This window comes from Polistes canadensis, unplaced genomic scaffold (assembly GCF_001313835.1).
Source record: "Polistes canadensis isolate GaletaPanama2010 unplaced genomic scaffold, ASM131383v1 scaffold_92, whole genome shotgun sequence".
NCBI lineage: Eukaryota > Metazoa > Arthropoda > Insecta > Hymenoptera > Vespidae > Polistes > Polistes canadensis.
In genome coordinates, this window is record NW_014569639.1 from 85,812 (window position 1) to 108,654 (window position 22,843).

A 22,843-nucleotide genomic window follows, 5' to 3' on the forward strand; every position below is an offset into this window, starting at 1 on the left:
TTGATTATATGACGTATACGAATATATTATAAAATATGAATAATATAAAATTCATATATTTTATTTTTATTGTACAAAATTTTCTCTCTCTCCCTCAGTCGATAATTCAGTTTCGTTATAACGAAACCCTGAGGAATGTAAATTTACTATCCTATACCGTCCTGTATATTGTCTGTGGGTGAAGTTGGGTGAAATTAATGTCACTTCAATACTCTAGTGTTATTCTAGTGGAGCTGGAACCGTAGGTTTTAAACATTATTTAATAGTTGAACGCTTTTCCTGTTGCAAATATAAAAGATAAAGTTTAATAATATTTCTATATATTATATATTTATAGTTATAAATATGAATAATTAGTTATTATTTTTAGCTCGTACAATGATAAGTTCACAAAATTAAATGAACACATGTTACAACCGGTTCCAATATTTCTTTTATCTTTTTTCTTGCATCAATACATTTACAATTAGCATAATTATCAAAGTCTCTTTATATATATGTAATTATAATATCAAAGATTACATTGAATAATATCATGATAGCTATATTGAAGTACTTACTGAGATAATAGTCGCAATATATAATCTCGTATTGGAATTTCTAACCTGATATATGAACCCGGTATTTAAAAATGATTATAAAATATCTTTTGTCGGAGAACGTTATTTGTTATCAAATCTTTAACTCAGCTAATATTTAAATAATCAAACTCAAATAGAACAATATTATACATTTTTGGCTTTTTCTTACTTTGCAGTAATGATGATATAAAAGTTATGATGCAACACTGGAAGATACTTATATAAATGTAAAAGAGAAATAAGAATAATTTATAAAAGAAAAACTATGTTCCTGGGTAATAGAGAGTATTTATATATGTATTATATATGTACATATATATATATATATATTGTAATACTTTTGAAATATGATTTTTATCTGTATAATAAATGTATCAAATATGTTATAGATATCAATCAATAAATAGCATCTAATTCACAATGAGCACAAATATGAGTGATGTACAAGGTTCTTTAAAGGAAGCTTTATACGATACACTAACAGGAATTTTATCTCCGCATCGAGATATTCGACAAGCAGCTGAACAAAGAATTCAAGCACTCGAAGTTACAGAAGAATTTGGTATTCATCTTACTGAATTTGTGATTGATCCTAATGGTCATTTACCAATTAGACAATTAGCATCTATACTTTTAAAGCAGTATGTAGAAACACATTGGAATTCGCTAGCTGAAAAATTTAGGCCGCCTGAATTAAAACAAGTAACTAAAGAAAAAATAAAAGAGTTATTACCACATGGATTATGTGAATCTATTAGCAAGGTACGCAATTCTAATATCTTCGTTATAATACTTTAGTTTTCATTTATATAATATATTTATCTATTGATTTAGATACGTGCAGCAGTAGCGTATGCAATATCTGGTATAGCGCATTGGGATTGGCCTGAAAATTGGTCTGGCCTATTTGATATATTAGTTAATTGTTTGAGCGGAGAAAGTGAATATGCTGTTCATGGGGCAATGAGAGTTCTAACAGAATTTACACGTGATCTCACCGATACTCAAGTACCAAATGTTGGTCCTGTTATATTACAAGAGATGTATAGAATCTTTCAGAGCGAGAATGTAAGTTAACCGAAATATTTAACAATATTCCTTTCCTTTTTTTGTTGAATTGAATATGTATTTAATTTCATATATTATATAGCAATATTCAATCAGAACACGTGGACGTGCAATTGAAATTTTTACGATCATCATCAGTCTCATAGCTAATACAGGACATAAAGGATTCGTCGAACAATATTTGCAACCAGTTATTCCTATGATTTGTGAAAAATTTGTCCAGTGCCTGCGCATTTCTAATGGTCCAACAAGCGACAGTGGACTTAAAACTGATATTATCAGAGCCATAAACTGCCTTGTTACAAAGTTACCTAAATATATATCCCACTTTTTACCTCAAATGTTACCACCGGTTTGGGAAACATTAATTGAAAGTGCAAAAATTTATCAAGAAGAAACAGTCAATGGGATTTTAGAAACAAATGATAAAGAAGTAGATTCTGATGGTATGTTAATAATAGTACAAAAATCTAACAGATATTAATAATTTCTAATCTTTCTTTATTTTCAGGTGAAATCATTAATTTTAACAACCTTATCATTGCTATATTTGAATTTGTTCATTCTATTATGGAACATAAAAAATTTTCACACCTTGTCGACAATTTGTTACAAGATATACTTTACTATACAATAATCTTTATGCAAATAACGGATGAACAGATCGAGTTATGGACAACTAGCCCTAATCAATTTTTAGAAGAAGACGATCAGTGTTTTCTCTCTTACAATTTGAGGATATCAGCAGAGGAATTTTTATCAGTAAGTGCACACAAAATGTAATTGAATTAGAACAAATTATATCTACATATTACTTTTATTCAGGGTATTATCAATCAATTCGAAGAGAGAGGAGTAAATGCGCTTTGCGAAGCAATTACTCGGCATATCGAAGCCACAAACAGACTGCAAGCTGGCGGTGGTGATAATAGGAGTATTGAAAATTGGTGGAAAATACATGAATCTTCCATAATAGCATTGAGTATTACAAGAGATATAGTGATAGAGAAACAGCAGGAAGGATTATTGCAATTTGATATTATTAGATTTATGGAAACTGTTGTATTAAATAATTTGAATGATTCAAGTAATGAAAATATTGTTTAAATCTATTTCTGTTAAAAATTCGTGTAATGTTATTGTTAAATATTATTTTCTCTATATAATACTTATTATTTATAGATGCACCACCATTACTTCTTGGTCGTTATTTATGCGTCGGTGGAAGATATGCTCAATTAATGCCACCTGAAATGAACTCAAGATTTCTAGAAGCAACAGTTAATGGTTTACAGGAAAATCAACCTTCATGTATTCGTATAAGCGCAGCTAAAGCTATATATTGGTTCTGTGAACTATCCAACATACATGCTAATAATCCTACTCTTAATATTATTAGATCTCATTTACCGAATATATTTCAAGGATTGTTTAATTTATCTAGTCAAGCATCTACAGATATCCTAATCTTAGTAATGGAAACATTTCAAGTAATAATATCGGTAATTATAATAATACAAAATTTATCATATTTGTATATACACCTTTTTTACTTTTATCTATAATACAAAACATTTTAAAATTTGTTAAAATTTTGCAGTTGGATAAAGCATTTACTGCCTCAGTAGAAAATAAAATATGTCCATTAACAATTGCGGTGTTTTTAAAGTTTCATAGCGATCCAATAATACTGGCTGCATGTCAGAGTATATTTAAAGAATTAACACAAAATTCAAACTGCATTGAACCTCTACAAACTCGTTTAATACCAACTTTAGTGAGTATGATGTCAGTTACATCAGTGGATAGATCGAAGGATGGTATGAAAATTTCTTATAAGGAAGATAGATATATATTTATTTAGGAAACATATTAATGTTTATTTTTATTAGAGGGGAATCGCGGGGTAGCTTTGGATATCTTACAAGTTCTTGTTCAATATTCACCAAAACCATTAAGTAATGCTTTGATTGAAACCGCCTTTCCCGCTGCTTGTCATTGCATTCTTAATTCAGAAGAAAATGGGACACTACAAAGTGGAGGGGAAGTATTACGTACATATTTGTCTGTAGCTGCACGTCAAGTTACTAATCACAGAGACAGCGATGGTCAAACTGGATTACAATATATTTTGCGAATAATTTCACAGCTGTTAAATCCTCAGGTAATATTATAACATAAATGTACTTTTTTAATTCGTAATAAATATGTCTATCAAAATGTTGTCCCTCTATATTTATAGTCTAGCGAATTCACAGCAACCTTCATTGGACGTTTGGTAACGACTTTAATACGAAATGTTGGAAATACTTTGGGAGAAAATCTTGATCTGTTATTAAAAGCTGTTCTTAGTAAAATGCAAAGAGCCGAAACATTAACAGTCATACAAAGTTTGATTATGATATATGCACACCTTATAAATACAGAGTTTGATGCTGTTGTGAATTTCTTATCAACGGTACCTGGCCCTACTGGGCAAAGTGCTCTTGCCTTTGTGTTGTCTGAATGGGTTAGCAGACAACATCTTTTTTTCGGTAGATATGAACGTAAAGTAGCTACTGTAGCGTTATGTAAAATACTGGAACACGGTGTTACACGGGATGATTCTAGATTGAAAGAAATCACTGTAAAAGGGGACCAAATATTTTCTGGTAAGGAATCTATTTTTGTATTTTTTTGAAGGAAGAGTAAATTAATAAATAAAAAAGTTTATTTATCATGATCATTTTGGTTTTTGTTGATTTCTTTTTTTTTAAATAGATGAAAAGAAATGTATATGTATATATATATATGTATGTATATTTTCTTCATAGGAAATGAAACTGGTGTAAGGACCAGAAGTAAAGCAGAAACGCAACCTTTACAATGGAGTACTGTGCCTGTTCTTGTTAAGATCTTTAAATTAATAATTAATGAACTATCCAATGATATCGAAGTATTTAATGCCACTCAAGAAAGTGATGTATGTATATCTATTATAATTATATAATATGATAATTTAAATTTATTCGAATGCTAATTAAAATAGGATTAGAAATGTTAGATTTATATGAAACATTACATTTCCCAGATATCTGATGACGATGATGACGAAACTGATGGGAATGATACTTTTATAGATCCTGGACATGAAAATAATTTATTACGTAAGATTTTATTAATTATGATTTCTTGCAATTCGTTTTACTTAATGTGTTATCTTCTGTTGTCGTACAGATATAACACATTTAACATGAATAAGTCTACATATAACTTATTAAATATTTTATATTTTTTCTAAACCGGTGTAGAAGAAGAATATTATGACAATGAAGAGGAAGAAGATCCTGATCTTTTGCAAGATACCATTTATCATTTGAATCTTAACCAATACTTGCGAGATTTTCTCTCCAATTTTTCAACTCATCATTGTTTTCCTGTATACATTCAACATCTTAATAATTTAGAGAGCAAAGTTTTAAACACTTTAAATATTAATTCAACATATATGTAACAGATTATGGATACAATAATAATGATACAATTTTTCTATTTGATAATGAATTATTAAAGCAACTTTTATTTTTACTTTTATTATTATTGTTGTTATTATTAGTATTATTAAAACTTACTTTTTGTAACGATTATAATATCTTTTGCATAAATTTTTATGTTTCATAAAGAATAATAATATCGTGTTGTTTATGATGATTTATGAGTGAGATTTGTATATTCCCGCGCGAAATTGAAAGATGCGTAGAGGCTATTGCGCACATACCACCTTGACGCTGCATTGCATGGTGATTGCATGCATGATGCACAACAGAATTAAAAATCCAAGTAAAATCGATTGTCTTGACGTAAGATTAGATTGTATTTTATTTGATAAATATTTCTAATTGTTTATATTATCAGACATGGATTTGGAAGATAGTGAGAATTTGCCAAAACCAATGGGAACTTCACGAATTGAAAAGAATCCTGTTGATTACGACGAAGACAGAGTAAGGTTAGAATATTTTCGGTTGTGTCAAATTTAGAATAGAATAAATTTGTCTTCATACTTAGATTTATAGAGAGATATTATATAGTTCATAATACTAATTTAATAAAAAAATTAATTTTCATTAAATCAAAGTTAGCAAACATCATATTTGACTCAACCTATGAAATAAAGTTATCTCTTTAAGCAAGTAATTTTCATTAATGTTATTATTTCAGATGCATGAGATGACAGCTTCTTATTCGGAAATATCATTTGATTCGCAATCTTCTCCACCGGTTTCTGAGTTGAGATCACTTATCGAATCACCCGATATTGATGGAAAATATTTGGGAGAATGTTTGGAAAAGATGAATGGGATTGGTGGAAATAGACCGGATCAATTAGATTTAAGAAGTAGAGATTCTAGTCCAAACGAAGAAGAGGATTTAGATCCACCTAGTTATCATAAAGCTATGGGATACTTACAATTAGAAGGAACGGTAATGCAGGACGGAGATATGGTTTTGTTTGTAACCGAAGACTTGGAAAATAAGATTAAATTGTCCAGTCCGGTTACAAAAAAAGGAGAAACCCCTTCTTTTCCAGGATCAAGAAGTTCAACGCCTTGTTTATATAGGCAAGCATTAACGCCACAATTACCTTTACTGGATCATAATGTATTAAACGAATTAGAAATGGAAGCGAGGAAGATAGCTACTTCTGTTGATGCTCTTACAGAAAATCTAGCTGCTATTTTACACAGCGTACGTCATTTTTATATTTAGTTTAGTCGCTCCAACGATTTGTAATAATATAAAATTGTGATTTTTATAGGCATCTGCACTTACGGTTGGTTGTTTGGAAACTTATAGGGATGCTGTATGTAAAACTTGTGATGCTGTAGATCACAATATAAAATCCATGTATCAATTGATGGCTAAGTGCGAAGAATTATCCAAATGTATGGCACCAATTTATAAATTGGCAGAACAAATGTAAGTGTTTATATATTATTAACGAAAAAAAAAATTAATAATGAATAATTTTTGTTTAAATCGACATTTAAATTATATTATATATAAATCGTTTTGAATGTTATCTTCGTTTTTATCCAATTGTGTGTTGATTTTGAGTCATTTGGAAACAAGACGTTAATAGAGATGAAAGATTAAACGAAGAAAAGACAGATGCCACGGTCTAATTGAAAAATAAAAGCTGTTTCAGTTAATTTTGTTGCTACGATTTCCATAAATATTAAAACAGGTCAAACAGTCATTTCCCTCTGTGTGCATAGTCTTTCGTCTTCGTTGGCGCACTATACCGAACCCGTTTCATTTGCATTTCAGTAAGGAGATGAAGAGGATGCTGGAACTGTTTGAGAGCGCAATGAATTTGTAAGGGTAGAAGTTCCCACATTATGACATCACCTTCTTCTTTTTTTGAGCGATCCTGTTGTCCAAATGCTTTTACGATCGTTCTTTGCGAATTCATAGAAAATCGATATCGTCGATAGAAAATTTATTAGATTCATAGAAACAATTAAAAAAAAGATAATTTTATACTTACCGATCGTTCATTGTTATTAGTTATACAGTTGGTAATATTAGATTCGACAAGCGATAGATGCATTATTTCAAATTGAGATTAAATTCTCGTTACATTGTCATAAATTCGTCAGGATATGTGTCTCTGTGTGTATGTATATGATTTATTTTTAGATTAATCCTTGTTACATTGTACAAATTGTTATATAATGCGATTGTTTTGTTATATAAATAAACCATAACTATATATATATATACATAGATGTACACTGAAATGATGGTATGCTTAATAAGTTGGATGCTGAGCTATTTTCACGTGATTCAACGTGTTAAAGAACTTTTTCTCGATCTTCATCAACGCTCTTGTTGACCGTAGTCAACTCTTTGGTTATAGCCGAAAAGGGAGGTAGAAAAGAGAAAAAGAGAGAGAGAGAGAAAAAGAGAGAAAAAAGGGCTGACTCGTCGTAGCGCAGGAGACGACATAATGACCGACGATAAATAAAAGATGGTGCGGCAGATAGCTGCCCCGTTTTACCTCGACCCGCTTTTACGAAACCTGATCGTCTCACGGGCGCTCTTTACCTTAGAGTCACCGCGAACTTCAAAAAACCAAAGTGATTACATATGTACGTTCTACGCGTATATATACTACCTGCATTTCAAAGAGATATCGTCGAGTCAATGCACTTTTCCGTACTAATCTCTCCTCGGCGATAGATCCTGTTATTTTTAAGAAAGCTCCAGGTGCAAACGAAGAAGCAGAATAAACAAAAAGGTGTATGTATGCATGTAATATATAGATAGATTCTCGGTAACGATAGGTACAGTCTTCTTTCTTTATTTTCGAAGCTCGATCACAAAGTTATTCATTTCCTCGTCTTCTTTGATCATTTCCCATTAGACTCTTCACAGTTTCTTATCGTTAGCAAATTACTCGGAGCTTGCGAGTGCATCTTCTCGAGGGATGTAAGCTCGATGAGAAACGAAGATGAGAAAAGAAAAAAAAAGAACTAAGAAACACAGAAATACGTTTGCCTATGCCGCGAGAGGAGAAGAAGAAGAAGAAGAAGAAGCTATGGTGAAAGAAAATGAAACAAATGGGAATACGTGACTGCGTCGTCGCACAAATATCGCCAAATATCCTACGTTATTCTTTCGCATCGGTTAGCTCGCGCGAACATACGAATTGCAAGATTGCGGTGATGTCGGAGGTGCGGAAAAGGTAAACTACAAATGCTTGACAGATCACAGGCCGCTAATTAAAAACCTCCTCGTCACCACGAAAGCTTTCCTCTTTTGGTAAGAGACAGAAGTATATCTACCCCTCTTTGCTTTTTTTTCTTTCTCTCTCTCTCTTTCTCTCTTACATCCTATTCCTCTCCTTTGCTCCTTTCGAAGGCTGCTGACGGCAAAAGGCAAGAAACCGTCTGTTATCTTCGTTTCCTTTTCTTTCTCCCCGTCCCTTTTATCTCTTCTCTAGTCTTTTTCCTCTCTCGCACGTGTTTTCCACCATCGTCGTAGATCCCGTATCCGAACTCAATGTGTATATATGTATGTATATATGTATATGCATAAACGCGCGCGTACCTTTGCGTGCATGGTCATTGTTCCTTTATGTTACTTTCTGCCTGTCTCTTTTTTTCTTCCGTCTCATTATCCTTAACTAATGAGTTACGACCCTTTTTCGAAGCGCACACGTGCGCCTGCGCTTGTCCCTACGTACTGTGTACGCCAATGAGTAAGACAAAGATAAAAAAGATTCTTCTGTAGTTCCTTTTTTCTTTTTCTTTTATATGGTTTCTCTCTCCTTATTCAAGGAAGCTTTAAGAGACAAATTCCCTTTGACGTCTTTTTCGATCTATCCTTCGTATATATGTAAAATACGTTCTTTAACACGTTTATAACAAGAAAGAGAAAGAGAGAGAGAGAGAGAAATATCGATATTTTCTTTTGCTTGTTTTTTTTTCCTATTCGTATAGTCTCGAAGGACGAAAAGTTGTGAGATCGACTTTCGCGTTTTAATTTCCGGATAAAGGAGAACCAACTTCGATATCGGTTTTATTAGAGGTAATTCCTATCTTGCGTTTCCGACCGAACGATCTTTTCCGTGGTTCGTATTATTCTCTTTCTTTCTTTCTCTTTATTTTTTTCTCTCTCTCAGGGAATCGGCCGATAATCAGGCAGGCATCTGTCGTAAAAATGGTTCGTCCGATATACGGAATACGTACGTAAGAGAAAGAAGTACCATCGCAAGTGGTAAAGGAGAACCGTCCGGGGCCAAAATTTCATAATCCCAGTCTTAACAAGAAAAGTTGCATAAAAAGCGACTGAAAAGTTGTGAAGTTTTCCCGCCGCCGCCGCCGCCGTCTCGCTTGTAATCCAGCCTTCGTTCCAACCCTTCCTCATCGCGCCGTCCTCGAAGCCCACTCATAATTACCAAAGTTAATTTGCGAAGCGCGATTTAATTGGTTGGTTCTTGAAGGTTCCTTAAACTTCAGAGAGAGAGAAAGAGAGAAAGAGAATGAGTGTGGTATGTGTGTGTGTGTGTGTGAGTAGGAGTTTTACGAAGGTTTACACTTATTAATGCGACGAAAGGAAGCGAACCCATACACCCTTCTTCTTCTACTTCTTCTTCTTCCTCTTCTTTTTCTTCTTCCCGAGAGACGCCAGGAGGAGTCCTTCCTCTCTTCTCGTAAGCTCGAGTACCCTTCCTTCCTTCTTACCTTCCTTCCTTCCTTCCTTCTGTGATTTTTCTTTCCCCTTCGTTTTTTCTATATTTTCGTAGCCAATCCCATCCTCGAATATTTCTATTGAGGAAACACCTGCGTCCAGACCTGGTATCCCTTTTCAATCTCTCTCTCTCTCTCTCTCTCTCTCTTTCTCTTTCTTTTTTTCTCCTACTTTTCGATATTTTCGATAATCTTTTAAAAAGAAATTTTGTTTGACGAGCATTCAAATGGGGACCCGTTAAATTCTACTTTAAAGTAGACCTGCGAGTATTATTAGTAAAAGAAGTGGTGATAAGGAAGAGATGAAATTTGGAGAAAGCGATAGGGAATAATGCAGAAACGACCTAAACCACGAGTGCGACTAACGACGGTCTGTGGTCAGAGAAAAGAGAGATAAAGATAGTAAGAGAGGAAGAAAGAGAGAAAGAGTGTGTGTGAGAGAGAGAGAGAGAGAGAGAGAGAGAGAGAGAGAGATGAAGCAGGTCGGTGAGGTTGGGACTGGTCGAGGAAAGGAACGAGAGGACAGGGAAGGAAGAAAAGGGAAGAGAGAAAGAGAGAAAGAAAGAGCAGTGCATAGCGTAGGGTGCATTGTGCGGACTGCTAGTCGGGCATCGAACTAGAGGAAGGGTCTGCGGCCTCTTTGTTCTTATTCCTTTCCTGCTTTTCGTGTCCTTTCACGCTCTCTCTATCCGTTTCCTATGTTTCCTTTAACTTTTCCTTTACTCGGATTTCCTTCCTCTCTCTTTTTCTCTCTTTCTCTCGTTAAAGACGATCTCTTCCTTAATGTTTTTTCACGGTATCAATATTGTCAAACATTGATTACACGCATGGTTATTTTAGGCATCGTTTCAACTTTATTTACTTATTGAGTGCATACAATTTTTATTTCTTATTATTTACTTTTCTACGGACAATTATAATATGTATAAATGAGAAGGGAAAAAAGAAATTGTTCTTATGTAAAATAGTAAATTATAGATATAGAAATAATTATAAATAATGTGATAATAATTAATGATCTTAATAAAAAGGAAAAAAGAGTATAAAGTATCGATAGTAATGATGGTACTGACATAAGATACAAATAGAACGCGCGAGAGGAATCAATTTAATTATTATTAAAATATTATTTATGAGAGATTAACAACAGTCCCATATATACAATAAGTGTAAAAATCTTATGCGTATGCGGTTGTTAACACGAATAAATTATATTGAAAATAAATAAAAAATAAAAATCAGTAGATAAAGAGAGAAAGTAAATAGAAAAAGGATTAAGAGGAGAGAGAGTGAGAGTGAGAGAGAGAGAGTGAGTGAGTGAGTGAGTGGTGGGGGGGATTCGCGCGGTCGAACGCCTGTCTCGCGCTCTCGTCCTCGGGTACACCCCTCCCTCACCTCTTACACGCCTACCAATGACGATGACGGTAGTGCGCGGTGGTGGTGGGGGTATCGCGCGCTGCCGAGTGGCACTCACGCTGGAGTCTCAGTCGACGCCGAGCCGCCACGCGCGTAGGCTAAATTGTTTGTTTTTTCTTGGTGATTAAAAGTCGTCGCGCTAACACCATTCGATAATAATACAATACATTCGATTCTATATATATATATTTCTTCATTCATTTTTCTATATATAATATTAATCAAGTTTATTACAATTATATAGATTTATTATATACGATTTTTCTCGAGGGTGCATCGATATAAGAGTTTTCGGTGAAGCCTGATTAGTTATAGTTTATAGGTTCAGCGATAATGTTTGACTATTATCTACGCGTTCGTACTATTTCCGGTGTCGCGTGAGTGCCGATTCGTCGTTGCAATTTTGCGCTCCGAAAACAAACAAAAAAAAACAAACTCAACGAGTGAGAATAGGAGGAATGCATTAAAAACGTGCGCGCGCGTTGCATGCTTTTGTTTCTATATATACACACACCTTTATTATATACACCTTTGAATTTTCATCGTTGCACGTCGTCAACTTTAAATCTCACACCGTATAATCATCTATCAAGGAAAAAGGATCCATAGGACACGGGATAACATTTCGATCCGTCTACCGATTTTTTCCACTTCGACATGGACTTCGTTATACTTAAGGTAAATTATTTTGGAAAATACTATTATTATTATTACCAACTTCCTCTGGCCGAATCATTTATTTTCATATTATTATATACGCGTATTGTTTGTGTAACTTTAGATTCTCTTGTTACTTCCTCTTCCTTAGAACTCCTTGCTGAAATACGATCTCTTTTCTTTTTTTACTTTACCATGGGCGTTAGGTGGAATTTACCTTTTCGACGTGCGAACTTTGCTAACTTTTACCGGAGTTTTTTCGGCATGTTTTTTTTCTCCTCTCTCTCTTTCTCTCTCTCTCTCTCTCTCTCTCTCTCTTTCGTTTTCTCGTCTTCTATTTTCTCTCTTTTCTTTTTGTCGTCATCATCGTCGTCGTCGTCGTCGTCGCCGGCGCCATGGCACGCGTGTCGTCGTTCGTGTTCTTCTTTTCATTCCTTTTTCCTTCTCTTTCCTTTCGTACCTTTAACGGTTTTTGCCAACGACTGGACAGAGAAAAATAAAGAGAGTTAGAGTTCCTTTTCCTTTTTTTTTTCTTTTTTATTTTTTCCTACTTTCAACGGGTTTTTTTTTTACTGGACGGAGAGAGTGACAGAGAGAGAGAGAGATAGAGAGAGAGAGAGAGAGAGAGAGAGAGAGAGAGATAGAAGAAGAAGAAAAGAGATAAACATAAAATAAAATTAACAGAAAGTTTTTGGTTGTGCTCTTTCCTTTTTTTTTTTTTTTTTTGAACTACGCGCCTTTTTTTCGGTCTCCCCTGTACTTTGCGTTTTATCGAAAGATCATCGTAGAAAGTGCTTGTACTTGTTCTTTTTCTTTTTTTCTTCCCCCTTTAAAATTCACAGTTGGATTATTCAATAAAGAGATCGATATGAGTGCGATCTTTAAAATTGTTTTTAAAAACGAAACGAAATAACTTTATAGAGTATCTTAAAAGTTGTCTTTTCTTCTTTTACAAGTAAGCAGCATATTAAAAACCTATAAAAAGTCAATTGTTTTATATCGACTTTTTAATATGTGTGTGTTTTTTTATTGTTATATCGCTATACGAAAGATAAGAGAAGAAATTATACGTTTTTACATCGAAACAAAGTTTTAGCTACCCTACCAAATGAACTTATCGTCCCGACCGATCTCGTGTCTCTCGGTTTATTTCGTCAAGATATGGCATTAGATAGTACTCATACGTGATTCGAATTTGAAAGATCTATCTGTATGTATATTTCTCCAAAATTCAAATTTAGATGTATACCATGTACGGATAGTTTTGAATTTAACGTAGAAACAATTGTTATTTTTGACAAAAATATAAAAATGTATTTTTTTTTCCTTTTTTTTTGTCGAAATTCAATACTTTTCAATCAACCCACCTTATATAAATTGTCGATATAATTACATTTTTATAACGCGAATCTTTCTATCTTTTTAACTACCTACCACATGGGATGGTGGTGAGAGGTGAGGGGGGGTTAAAGAAGATACGAATAAAAAGAAATCGTCGAAGATGTTTATGATTATGTGAAACTTTTGTGGAAGTCAACTTTATCGCACAATAGCCGCTTATCAGAGTTAGTTCTTTGCACATTCGCCTTAAAGACGCCATTGCTCTTAACGCTCGGACTCAAAGGGACGATAAAGTTCTACAATTTGCGAATATCTTTTCTTACCTTATCGGAACTTCCGTTAGTGTGTTTCCGTGCGAGTTTTGCCAAGAGAGAGAGAGAGAGAAAAATCAAGAAAAGAAAGAAAGAAATAAAAAGATATGAAAAAAAGAATCGATTGAAAATAAAGCAAGTTTGTCATTTCATTTGAAACTTTTTGCAAAATATCAAAAGTGGAATATTATCGAGTAATTTTTATTATTAAATATCACAGAAATTGATACTTTTGTTTTTAACTCACCAACGTTGATTCCTAAAGAAACGACAAATCAAAGAAAATCAAATTACTAACAATGAGAGTTGTTTCGAGATCGTAAGAAAAAAAAAAAATAAGAAATCGTCGGGGAGATATTCTACGATACGGTAATAAAAAAAAGTTTCACTTCGAATATTATTCTTTAGAAAGAAATTTTTCTCATTTACATGGAGATAAGGTACGAGAAAAGAAAAAAATAAAAAGACAAGAAAAAATAAAGAAAAACAAGTGCAGAATATTTTGTCGTAGAAGGGGGATGAAAAAAGAAAACACTTCCGTACCTTTTCTTTCTTTCAATCTTTTCGGTCAATAAAATTCGCGTTGTTAGGGCTGGAAGAACAACTCACTTGTATTCCGATTCGCGAAAGCTTGATTATTTGAAAACGCATTAAAGTTGGAAGTGACGACGTAGAAAGTGGAGGAAGGTATCGGGGGGAGGAGGTGGAGTGTTAAGAAGAAGAAGAAGAAGGATAAGGGAGAAGGAAAAAGGGAAAGGTGACAGACTGGGATGATTTCGTAAATTCAATTTGTCTTTCTTCAACGAGCTGCTATCCAAAAAGAGGATTTTGAAAGTGCGAAGAAAATTATCAACGCTATCAAAATTGTCCTCGTTTACTTTAGTCGATGTAGACACGAAGGAAGAAAAACGAATGGAATATGATTTCTCTAATAATTTCTTACTACGAAACTATTGTCGTCGTTTTCGTCGTCGTCGTCATCATTTCTACGTTTACTCGTTATCGTGACAAAGCAAACCCGCAAAAAGTTGGTCGTTGGTTGGATCGTCATTCTAACAACAACTCGTTTCTATTCGATATCATTTCTATATCATAGAAAAGTAAGTATTTGTATAGAAGTATATATATATATATATGCTTTCTTCAAAAATCATTCGAAAATAAGGAAGAAGAGGTGAAATTTGAATTCACGAGTTTGCTTAAAGGATGATAATGACGACGATGACGACAATTTGACGGCAACACTCTGGTTTTGTCTTGAACCACGGCATATCGTTCTTAGAAACCCAGGTGTACGATAAAGAACGATAAACGAAGTTTCATAGTACGAGCGGGTAGATTACCATAGACGATTACGACTACTACGACTACAACGAGGAGCCATCCAAACTCTGAGATATCAGAAAAAGAGAACCTGCTATTTTTACAAGACCACTTTTATTATATATACATACTTTGCATATACATGTATATACGTATCTCTATGTATGAGCCCTTCCTATTGCTCCTTTCACTCCTTTTTTTTTTTTTATCTTTTCTTTTTTTCTTTCTCTATCTCAATATTGCATTTCGTGCATAGCATGACATACATTATCGTAAGAAAAAGTTTTAAAATAATCACAAAATTCCTAATTCGGAGAATAACGGAATATTTATAAGAACAAAATTTATGGGCTTTTAATGTTATCGAGGGCTAATTTATTCGTAAACGAATCAAAAAAATTACACGAGTAGTAGTAGTTATTTTACATTTTAGATTATATTTTTCTTTTTCTCGTATTACACACACACATACACAAAACACGAACCGAGTTTACTTTTCTATCAAATTGACTTTTCGTACCGAGAGAAAATATCACTTTTATTTCGAACGACGGGGGGTTTTTTTTTTTCTTCTGACATATTCTTGGAATCGTGGCAATTAATTTTTCGAATATTTTTACATTAACATTTTTATTCATTCCCATGGAAAAAATATCAATATAAAACATCTACGATAATATAATTAAATGAATTATTGAAATGTAAAATAGATCAAAGTGTTTTATATTCAACATATTTAATTATCAATAATTCGATGTGTGTGAATATTTCAATAATTTTCTTCGAAACAATCTTACTGTCGTTTTATTATCATTTAAAACCAAAAAAAAAAACACTTTGCATTAATAATTCAACTACTTTTTTTCATTTGTATCGAACGAATAGTGGATTTAAAAGAGTATTGTCGGAATTGTCGATTCGCGAACTTTGTTAAACATGAACGACGACTATTTCGCGACATTTTTTTACCAACGGCTTGTATTTAAAATGTAAAGTTGTATGTAGAAGGTCCGTTTGCATGAGTGTTTAGGTCGTTGTCCGTCGATGGTTTAGAAGAGGCAGCAAGAGTTGGTATCGAGAAAGGCTCGCCTAAACTACTACCGCATTTATCACCGTCTTTTACCGTGGCTGCATTTATCATGCGGCTTTGATGGTACTACTACTACTACTACTACAACTATTACTACTACTATTACTGTATATTTCTTGAGTGTTTGCGCATCGTCGTTTTGCGCAACCGAGCAAGTAGGTACTCGAAGAAGACTTTTTAATCCATCCTTTTTCCATGTATATATATTATATATATATACACACATATACATACTTGCATACATATATATATATATCGTAGCACTTTCTCGTTGAACTTTGGACAAAGCCCGATTATACTTCTAAGACTGTGCTCCGATTGTCTCTTCTCTTCTTCCTTTTCCTAACTTTGGACGTTGTTCATTGTGTCCTCTTACTACCACCCTCTACTACTCTCTCGTTTTATATTTCTCTTCAATATGTCACTAGAAGGGATCAAGTCCTTCGATTTTGATGGTAATCATTTCTTAAAGTGGAACGTTCGTTCCATCGTTATCATCCTTTCGTTACTTTTTACTATCTCGAAAGAACGTAAGAACGCGTGAGTGTTTATTCTATCATCAATTGGGATTATTTTTTCTTTGATAAATAAACAAAACAAATATTAAAAAAAAAGGGAACGAAAAAATCCGATCGATCGGAAATATAAAAGGAAAATTTCAATTTATCCTTTTTCTTCGGCTTTTTTTTAAACTTCGATTGAAATTTAAAGCTTATCCCTATTTTCATTCTTTCTTTCCTTTTTCTTTTTTTTTATTTTTTTTACCTTACTTTTGTTCTATCCTTTCTTCCTTCCTTCCTTCCTTTCGTCCCACTTCGAGTTCATATATATTCATGGTGTTAAACATCGTGGACCTTGTAAATATTCATTTTCTTATACAGAAGAAAGCGAATTTCTCTCTCTCTCTCTCTCTCTCTTTCTCTGTTTCTTTTTATTTCTACTGGGAAATTGTTTTCAATCGGAAATGAAACGAAATTCGACATCGAAGGTCAATCGAGATGTTACAAACGGATCGAGAATTAAACGATTATTTCGTATCGTATTTGTGATTATAAAATAACTCGTTCGTTGATGTTGATTTGACGAGAAGTATAGGATGGAACTTTGGAAGTAAAAAAGGGAAAGGGAAGGAGAAGAAGAAAAAATAAAAAAAAAAAAAAAAGAAATAAAATAAATGTACGTCCCATGGAGTCGAAGTGAAAGAAAGAAGGACACTATTGGTCGAGGATAAAACGTTTAGAGTAAGTGCTTGGCAATAAATGCTTGCCCTCATGCGCGATATTACATCGTTGTGCGCTCGAGTGCGTTTTCATTTCTTTTGGACGTGAAGTGGACGAGAGGGTGGAAGGAAGGAATGTCGTAGTCCAATTAGTAGTAGTAGTAGTAGTAGTAGTAGTAGTAGTAATAGTTGTTGTTGTAATAGTAGTAATGGTGGGAATGGGAATTCGATTGATCTTGATCATCAAGAGTGGTTATAAAAATTGTATTATAAAATTTATACACCGTTCCTATCGAATAATAATGTATCACATCTAATACAATGTTAATTTTCGTAAAACAAAAAAAAATATGAAAAAGAACAAAATTTATGGAATCAATTATTTTCATATCGCAAGTTTTCGTTTTGAAAGATATAAAAAAGAAGAAGTTTGAGAATCCAATTTCAATTTTCTACAAAAATAGGATTAAATTCTTATAGTATTTATTATTATGTTTGTGAATAATGTGAATATGCGTTATATATATTTCATATATAATATGATAGAATTCAGTTGAAGAAGAAAGTAATATTTTATCAAGAAAAATTAGTTTGTGTGTTGTCGATTTTTGCAGATTAAATATAAATTTGTTTCTTACATTTTTTTCTCTACGCGAATAATAACACGTAATTCTTTTTTCCTTTATATTTTTTTGTTTGTTTAATTGGTATCAATGTAATTAGAGTTCACGTGAATTATGCATGGGAAAATGATGATATCGGCCAAATGGGACACCCGACCTTTCGCGTTTCAGTTACAAACGACGATCATTTAAGCCAAATTTTCACTGAAATATTCAAATTGCAGTTCTTGTTGCGCCATCCTATAATCCATATAAGTTTTCGAAATATCGATTAAGAAAGTTATTCAGACACTAACGCCAATTAATACAATCATTATCAAATAATCCTTAAAAATCTTACATCGTAGAAATTAACGTATAATTTTATTACCACATTCATTATATTAAATCGTGTTCAATTAATTTTGATTAATGATGAGAAAACACACGGTTATGATATTAATCGTTATTATTATTATTATTATTACCAATTTTTTTCTCGCATCGACTCAATTCTCGTTGAATATAGTTAAAGAGTTAAGATTCGAAAATGAGCGAAGGATGAAGAAGGAGGAAGGGAATGGGAATGGGGCGTTACGGTAGGGTAAGGAAAAAAAAAAAAGGAAGAAAAAAAAGGAAAGGGCTATAAGAAAATGATTGGCCGGTTAGAAGAGTCGTCGTCGTCGTAGTCGGTGGCAACGGGGGGCGGGGATACACGTATAATATAAAACGCGTTTGTGGTGTAACGCGTAAGCGCGTAATTTCGTAGGGAGCATAATTTTCGCACTTAACGGGCGCGTTTCTCCTCTACTGCTGTCGCTAAAATGTTAGAGCGTTTTTTTTCAAGCGTACTCGAGACGCAGAGATAGGTAGAACACTCGTAGTAGTAGTAGTAGTAGTATAAGTAGTAGTAATACTATTACATATCTATATAACACATACATAAAAACAACTGGTTGTAACCATGAGGACAGGATGGGCTACGTACGCAGCTTGCGTGGTGGGCACTTTGCTTGCGAAAAAGAGCCGGAAGGGTCCGTCCTCGTCCTTATCATAGTTCTTGTCGTTGTCGTAGTCGTCGAAATCGTCGTTACGAAGGCAACCATTACGGAAATTACGATGGTAAACCTTGGGAAGGGAAGAGAATAGCTCGCGAGACTCAATGTTGCTGACGTTGCGACTCGAAAGCTCTACTGGAGACATTTACGTGGTAATTTTCATTTCATTATTTCGCAAACCCTCTATTTTTATCTCTCTCTCTCTTTCTATCTGTCTATTTATTTGTCTCTTTCCCCCTCTCTCTTTCTCTCTCTCTCTCTCTCTTTTTCTGTTTCTTTTTCTCTTTTTCTATCTTTCGCTTCGTCTGATTATACCCATTTGTCGTTCCAGCCGAAGGTAAATTATATCTCGCACCTAAAAACTTTTTTAACATTCGAATATGGGATCATTATGACCTCGTAAAAGTTTCTGATTCAACGTTTTTCCCAAAGCCCTTTGCCCCCATCCCTCCCCCTCCCCCCAATTTTCCCCTATAGGCCCCTCCTCCTACTCTTACTTCTATCGTTCCACGTTTGTTTAATTAACGTTTTAACTTTCGTCGAACGCGAGCGACCCTCTGTGACAAAGTTTAATAAACATTTTTGTTCCGATAAAGGGGGTGGGGTGGGCCGGGTTAAGATCAATGAGTTCACAGGAAAAATGAATTTTCATAGTTAGAGGCTTGAGATTTGATAGAAATTGATTTTATGTTGTTGCATTTTATAAATACTTTTTCGAAGTTCTCGTTTGAGATATTGAAGGAAAATTTTCAAAGTTTTAAGACACAAGCGTGTAACTATTTTTTTTTTATGATATAGATAATATATAACTTGTTATAGTGTATAGATATTATATTCAATGTGTTCACCGAAATGAATCAATTTTCTTTTTATCCACTTTCGATCATTTTTTTCACTCGGCTTGACGCAAACGATGTAATTTCTTTTACTTCGTTTGAATTCGTTTTTCCTTTACTACCTTTCACATTTACCATCCTCCTTTTCTACGTTGTCCTACGTAATTAAATAAATTTCACGAATAAGAGTAGAGAGGTATCTTTTAAAGGGAACGATTTATTATCTCGCATTAATAAATTTAATAAATTTAGTAAATTTTTACGTTGGGAAAACACGAATTTTAGATAATTTACACTCTCGAGAGTTGTTAACGCGTCAATGCGATGCAACAGATTTGCAATACTTTTAAATGAGTTACTCGGGTGTTGCAATTTTTCATATTACAACGTGAATACGAACGAGTTAATAAAATCTAATAGAGAACGAAGAGCGAGAGAGAGAGAGAGAGAGAGAGAGATTCTGAAGATTATTCATTCCACTTGCGATATTCGAGTCTGCATATTTATTCTTCATGATAATATTAGAATATCCAATTATTTTTGATTAATTTTAATTATTTTCATTACGATTTTTTTCTCATTCTATGCGTATCTCTGCAACACACACATACACACACACGCACGCACGTATACACTATTATATTATATAAAGTATAGAAAAATTTTAAGTATTTTATTAATTCTCTAAAAAAAAAAAAAAACAAAAGAAAAAAAAACGTAAGTTATTCAAAAGATTTCTCCGATTTACCGAGTTTATATTCCAAAAGGAATTTCTCTTCTCGATCGTTAAGCTCCCCGTTCTCTAAACTCTCGAAGAAGAGATGAATCTCTTTAGTAGGAGAGAGGAAGAAGGGTGGGAGGAGGAGGAGGGGGGGGGAGGAAAGAGGAAGGTTCATAGATTAGCCAATATGTCAGGTAGAACGTGTGCGTGTATATATGGATATTCCACGAGTACTCGAATATTCTTGGTGTTCGTAGAAACACAGACAGATCGGTTGAACGTGTGCGTGTCCTCCTATATGCGTACGTGAAATTCATTAGACGTGGAAACGCACGCGCCGCTTTAATATCGAAACGCAATTTAAATGCATATCACGCGCCCTGCCGTGGGTTCCGCCGGAAGATTATCATAACCGAGCGATTATCGATACCAGTTTTCGAAGTACTTTCAACAACCTCCTAACCATTTCTTTCTACCCTTTCTAGGATGAGAAAGAGAATGAGAGAGAGAGAAAGAGAGAGAGAGAGAGAGAGAGAGAGGGAGAGAGAGATTTGTTTTGATTTACCGAATTTAACTCTGACACAATCCAAACTCGTAAATTTGTACTTGGTTGAGCTTAAAAAATCAACCTTACATATGTTTGAACTGAAATTTCACGATTCTACGGTTAGTGTTGTTTCCTCTTCGTATATTTCGAGTTCGCGACGTTTGACCCTCGAAACGAATCGTTCTGTGCCAGTTTTTAGGGACGAGGTATGTCGGAAATTTCAAGGCTAGTTAAACGGGAACAATCTCGTTCGACAAATTTCACATGACGAATCGATTCGTGTGTTTGGTATGACTTTTTTTTCCTCGATTTCTTTCTTTATTTTTGTTTGTGTTACGTGGATTGTTTTTTTTTTTTTTTTTTTTAAATCACGTATTTTACAACTATTAAATAGAAAATGTAAGGGATGCATTCATGGTGATATTCGGTAAAAGTAAAATCATGTAAAATGACAAAATGAAGTATATAGGATTTCTGTGTACAACGTGTATCACGAAATTCATATCCGATTCATTGAATAAATTTCCAATCTCGTTAAATCTCGTTTGTGGAGGGTTGAAGGGTCTTCGTACGGTAGTGGTCACACATTTTCGGTTGGACGTTACTATGGAATATGTGTATGATTTGTGTATGTACATGTGTGTGTGTATATAACATTATGTTAAGTCTAACTAGTTATTATTAGGTTTTGTGATCAAGAGTTAGTAAAAGGGATACAAGAGAGAGAGAGAGAGAGAGAGAGAGAGAGAGAGATAGAAGTTGCATACTGCGTTTAGTTGCAATTCTGTGCAGCTGTTGTTTATTATTGCTCTAATTATCGTGCGTCGATGTTGACGCTTATTAGTATTCTAGTACATGGGAACCTCCTATAACACAGCTATTGCTTTAAACTTATGTCGAACATTATCGCGAATGTCGAGACTGGAAATCGAATGAACAGCGATAAGGTTTTAAACCGATTATGCGGATTGAAAATGTTATTTAAATTTACGCAAGTACCGATTAACCAGAAGTTTAGAGATAGAACCAATCTAATCTTATGTAATTTATAATTCGATTTTACTCTTTCATATAATGTTAAATATAATATATTTATGTAACATTAATTTAGATATATCGATACATACACACATATGGATTTCATTAATTCGATATTATTTAATAATTATCTGATATCATTGATATATCGTATGATTTATTTATCGAAATTAATTATGATTCACAATCACATAATAATAATAATAATAATAATAATAATAATAATAATAATAATAATAACAATGATACGAATAATAGAATGATTAGAAACAAACTGAGAACCAACGATTAACTCAATAGAGACATATCTCAAATAGAACAAAATTCGCGCGAATTAATAATACTGACATTTTATCGTTGACGTGGATACATCGAAACGAGTCACCACTTTTTGCATTAGAAGAAGAAATAAAAAGAAAAATTAGAAGGAAGGAAGGAAGGATGGAAGGAAGGAAGGAAGGAAGAGGAGTAAGGGAAACGATCGATGAAAAAACAAACAAAAAACAAAAAAAAAAAAAGATAGAATTGAAGAGAAGAGTTGCTTGCTGCTTGCGCTTGTGGTTCGTTTGGATTGGCTCGCGGATTGCGGTTTGCAATCGTGAACCAGATAAGGCGGAAATGCTCGACAGGGCTCTCAGCGCGTTGCGTAATCCTCGTGGGACCTCCAATTAGTTGATAACACCATCTTGGTAGGATTTTGTGCGGGAGTTAGGGCCAGGGTAGGGTATAGGGTAAGTAACTAGTAGTACACACTCCCTCCTCTTTTCCTTTCTCCCTCTCTCTCTCTCTCTCTCTCTC

General features: G+C 33.7%; 2 protein-coding genes across 6 annotated transcripts in view; both read left to right on the forward strand.

Annotated features, from left to right (window-relative positions):
• Positions 1 to 153: 153 nt before the first annotated feature.
• Positions 154 to 7,412, forward strand: LOC106787118 (importin-9-like). 5 transcript variants are annotated; one of them, XM_014749222.1, is made up of 17 exons: positions 157 to 241; positions 758 to 856; positions 971 to 1,343; positions 1,416 to 1,649; positions 1,732 to 2,095; positions 2,161 to 2,411; positions 2,475 to 2,736; positions 2,832 to 3,151; positions 3,250 to 3,469; positions 3,542 to 3,813; positions 3,892 to 4,300; positions 4,463 to 4,611; positions 4,720 to 4,795; positions 5,544 to 5,632; positions 5,850 to 6,377; positions 6,448 to 6,608; positions 6,960 to 7,412. In XM_014749222.1, the coding sequence occupies exons 3-17, from the start codon at positions 1,002 to 1,004 to the stop codon at positions 7,009 to 7,011; spliced, it is 3,729 nt and encodes a 1,242-aa protein (XP_014604708.1). In that variant the 5' UTR covers positions 157 to 241; positions 758 to 856; positions 971 to 1,001; the 3' UTR covers positions 7,012 to 7,412. The 5 variants fall into 5 exon arrangements, with proteins under 5 accessions (XP_014604713.1, XP_014604711.1, XP_014604708.1 ...); XM_014749223.1 differs by lacking the exon at positions 157 to 241 and adding an exon at positions 518 to 621; XM_014749224.1 differs by lacking the exon at positions 758 to 856 and having other exon boundaries at positions 168 to 241.
• A 3,948-nt stretch (positions 7,413 to 11,360) lies between these two features.
• LOC106787115 (PDZ domain-containing RING finger protein 4-like) overlaps positions 11,361 to 22,843 on the forward strand; it is a 165,455-nt gene continuing 153,972 nt past the window's right edge. Inside the window, exon 1 of the mRNA XM_014749221.1 lies at positions 11,361 to 11,980. Coding sequence (XP_014604707.1) covers positions 11,960 to 11,980 — 21 coding nt within the window. The 5' untranslated portion in view covers positions 11,361 to 11,959. The remainder of the gene's footprint in view (positions 11,981 to 22,843) is intronic.

What these genes read in the sequence shown, in the direction of transcription:
- LOC106787118 (XM_014749222.1), top strand. Translation starts at nt 1,002, where the DNA reads ATGAGCACAAATATGAGTGATGTACAAGGTTCTTTAAAGGAAGCTTTA. An exon ending in CATTTCAAGTAATAATATCG is followed by an intron (nt 3,152 to 3,249) that starts GTAATTATAATA and finishes AAAATTTTGCAG; the next exon opens with TTGGATAAAGCATTTACTGC. An exon ending in TATAAATTGGCAGAACAAAT is followed by an intron (nt 6,609 to 6,959) that starts GTAAGTGTTTAT and finishes TTTGCATTTCAG; the next exon opens with TAAGGAGATGAAGAGGATGC.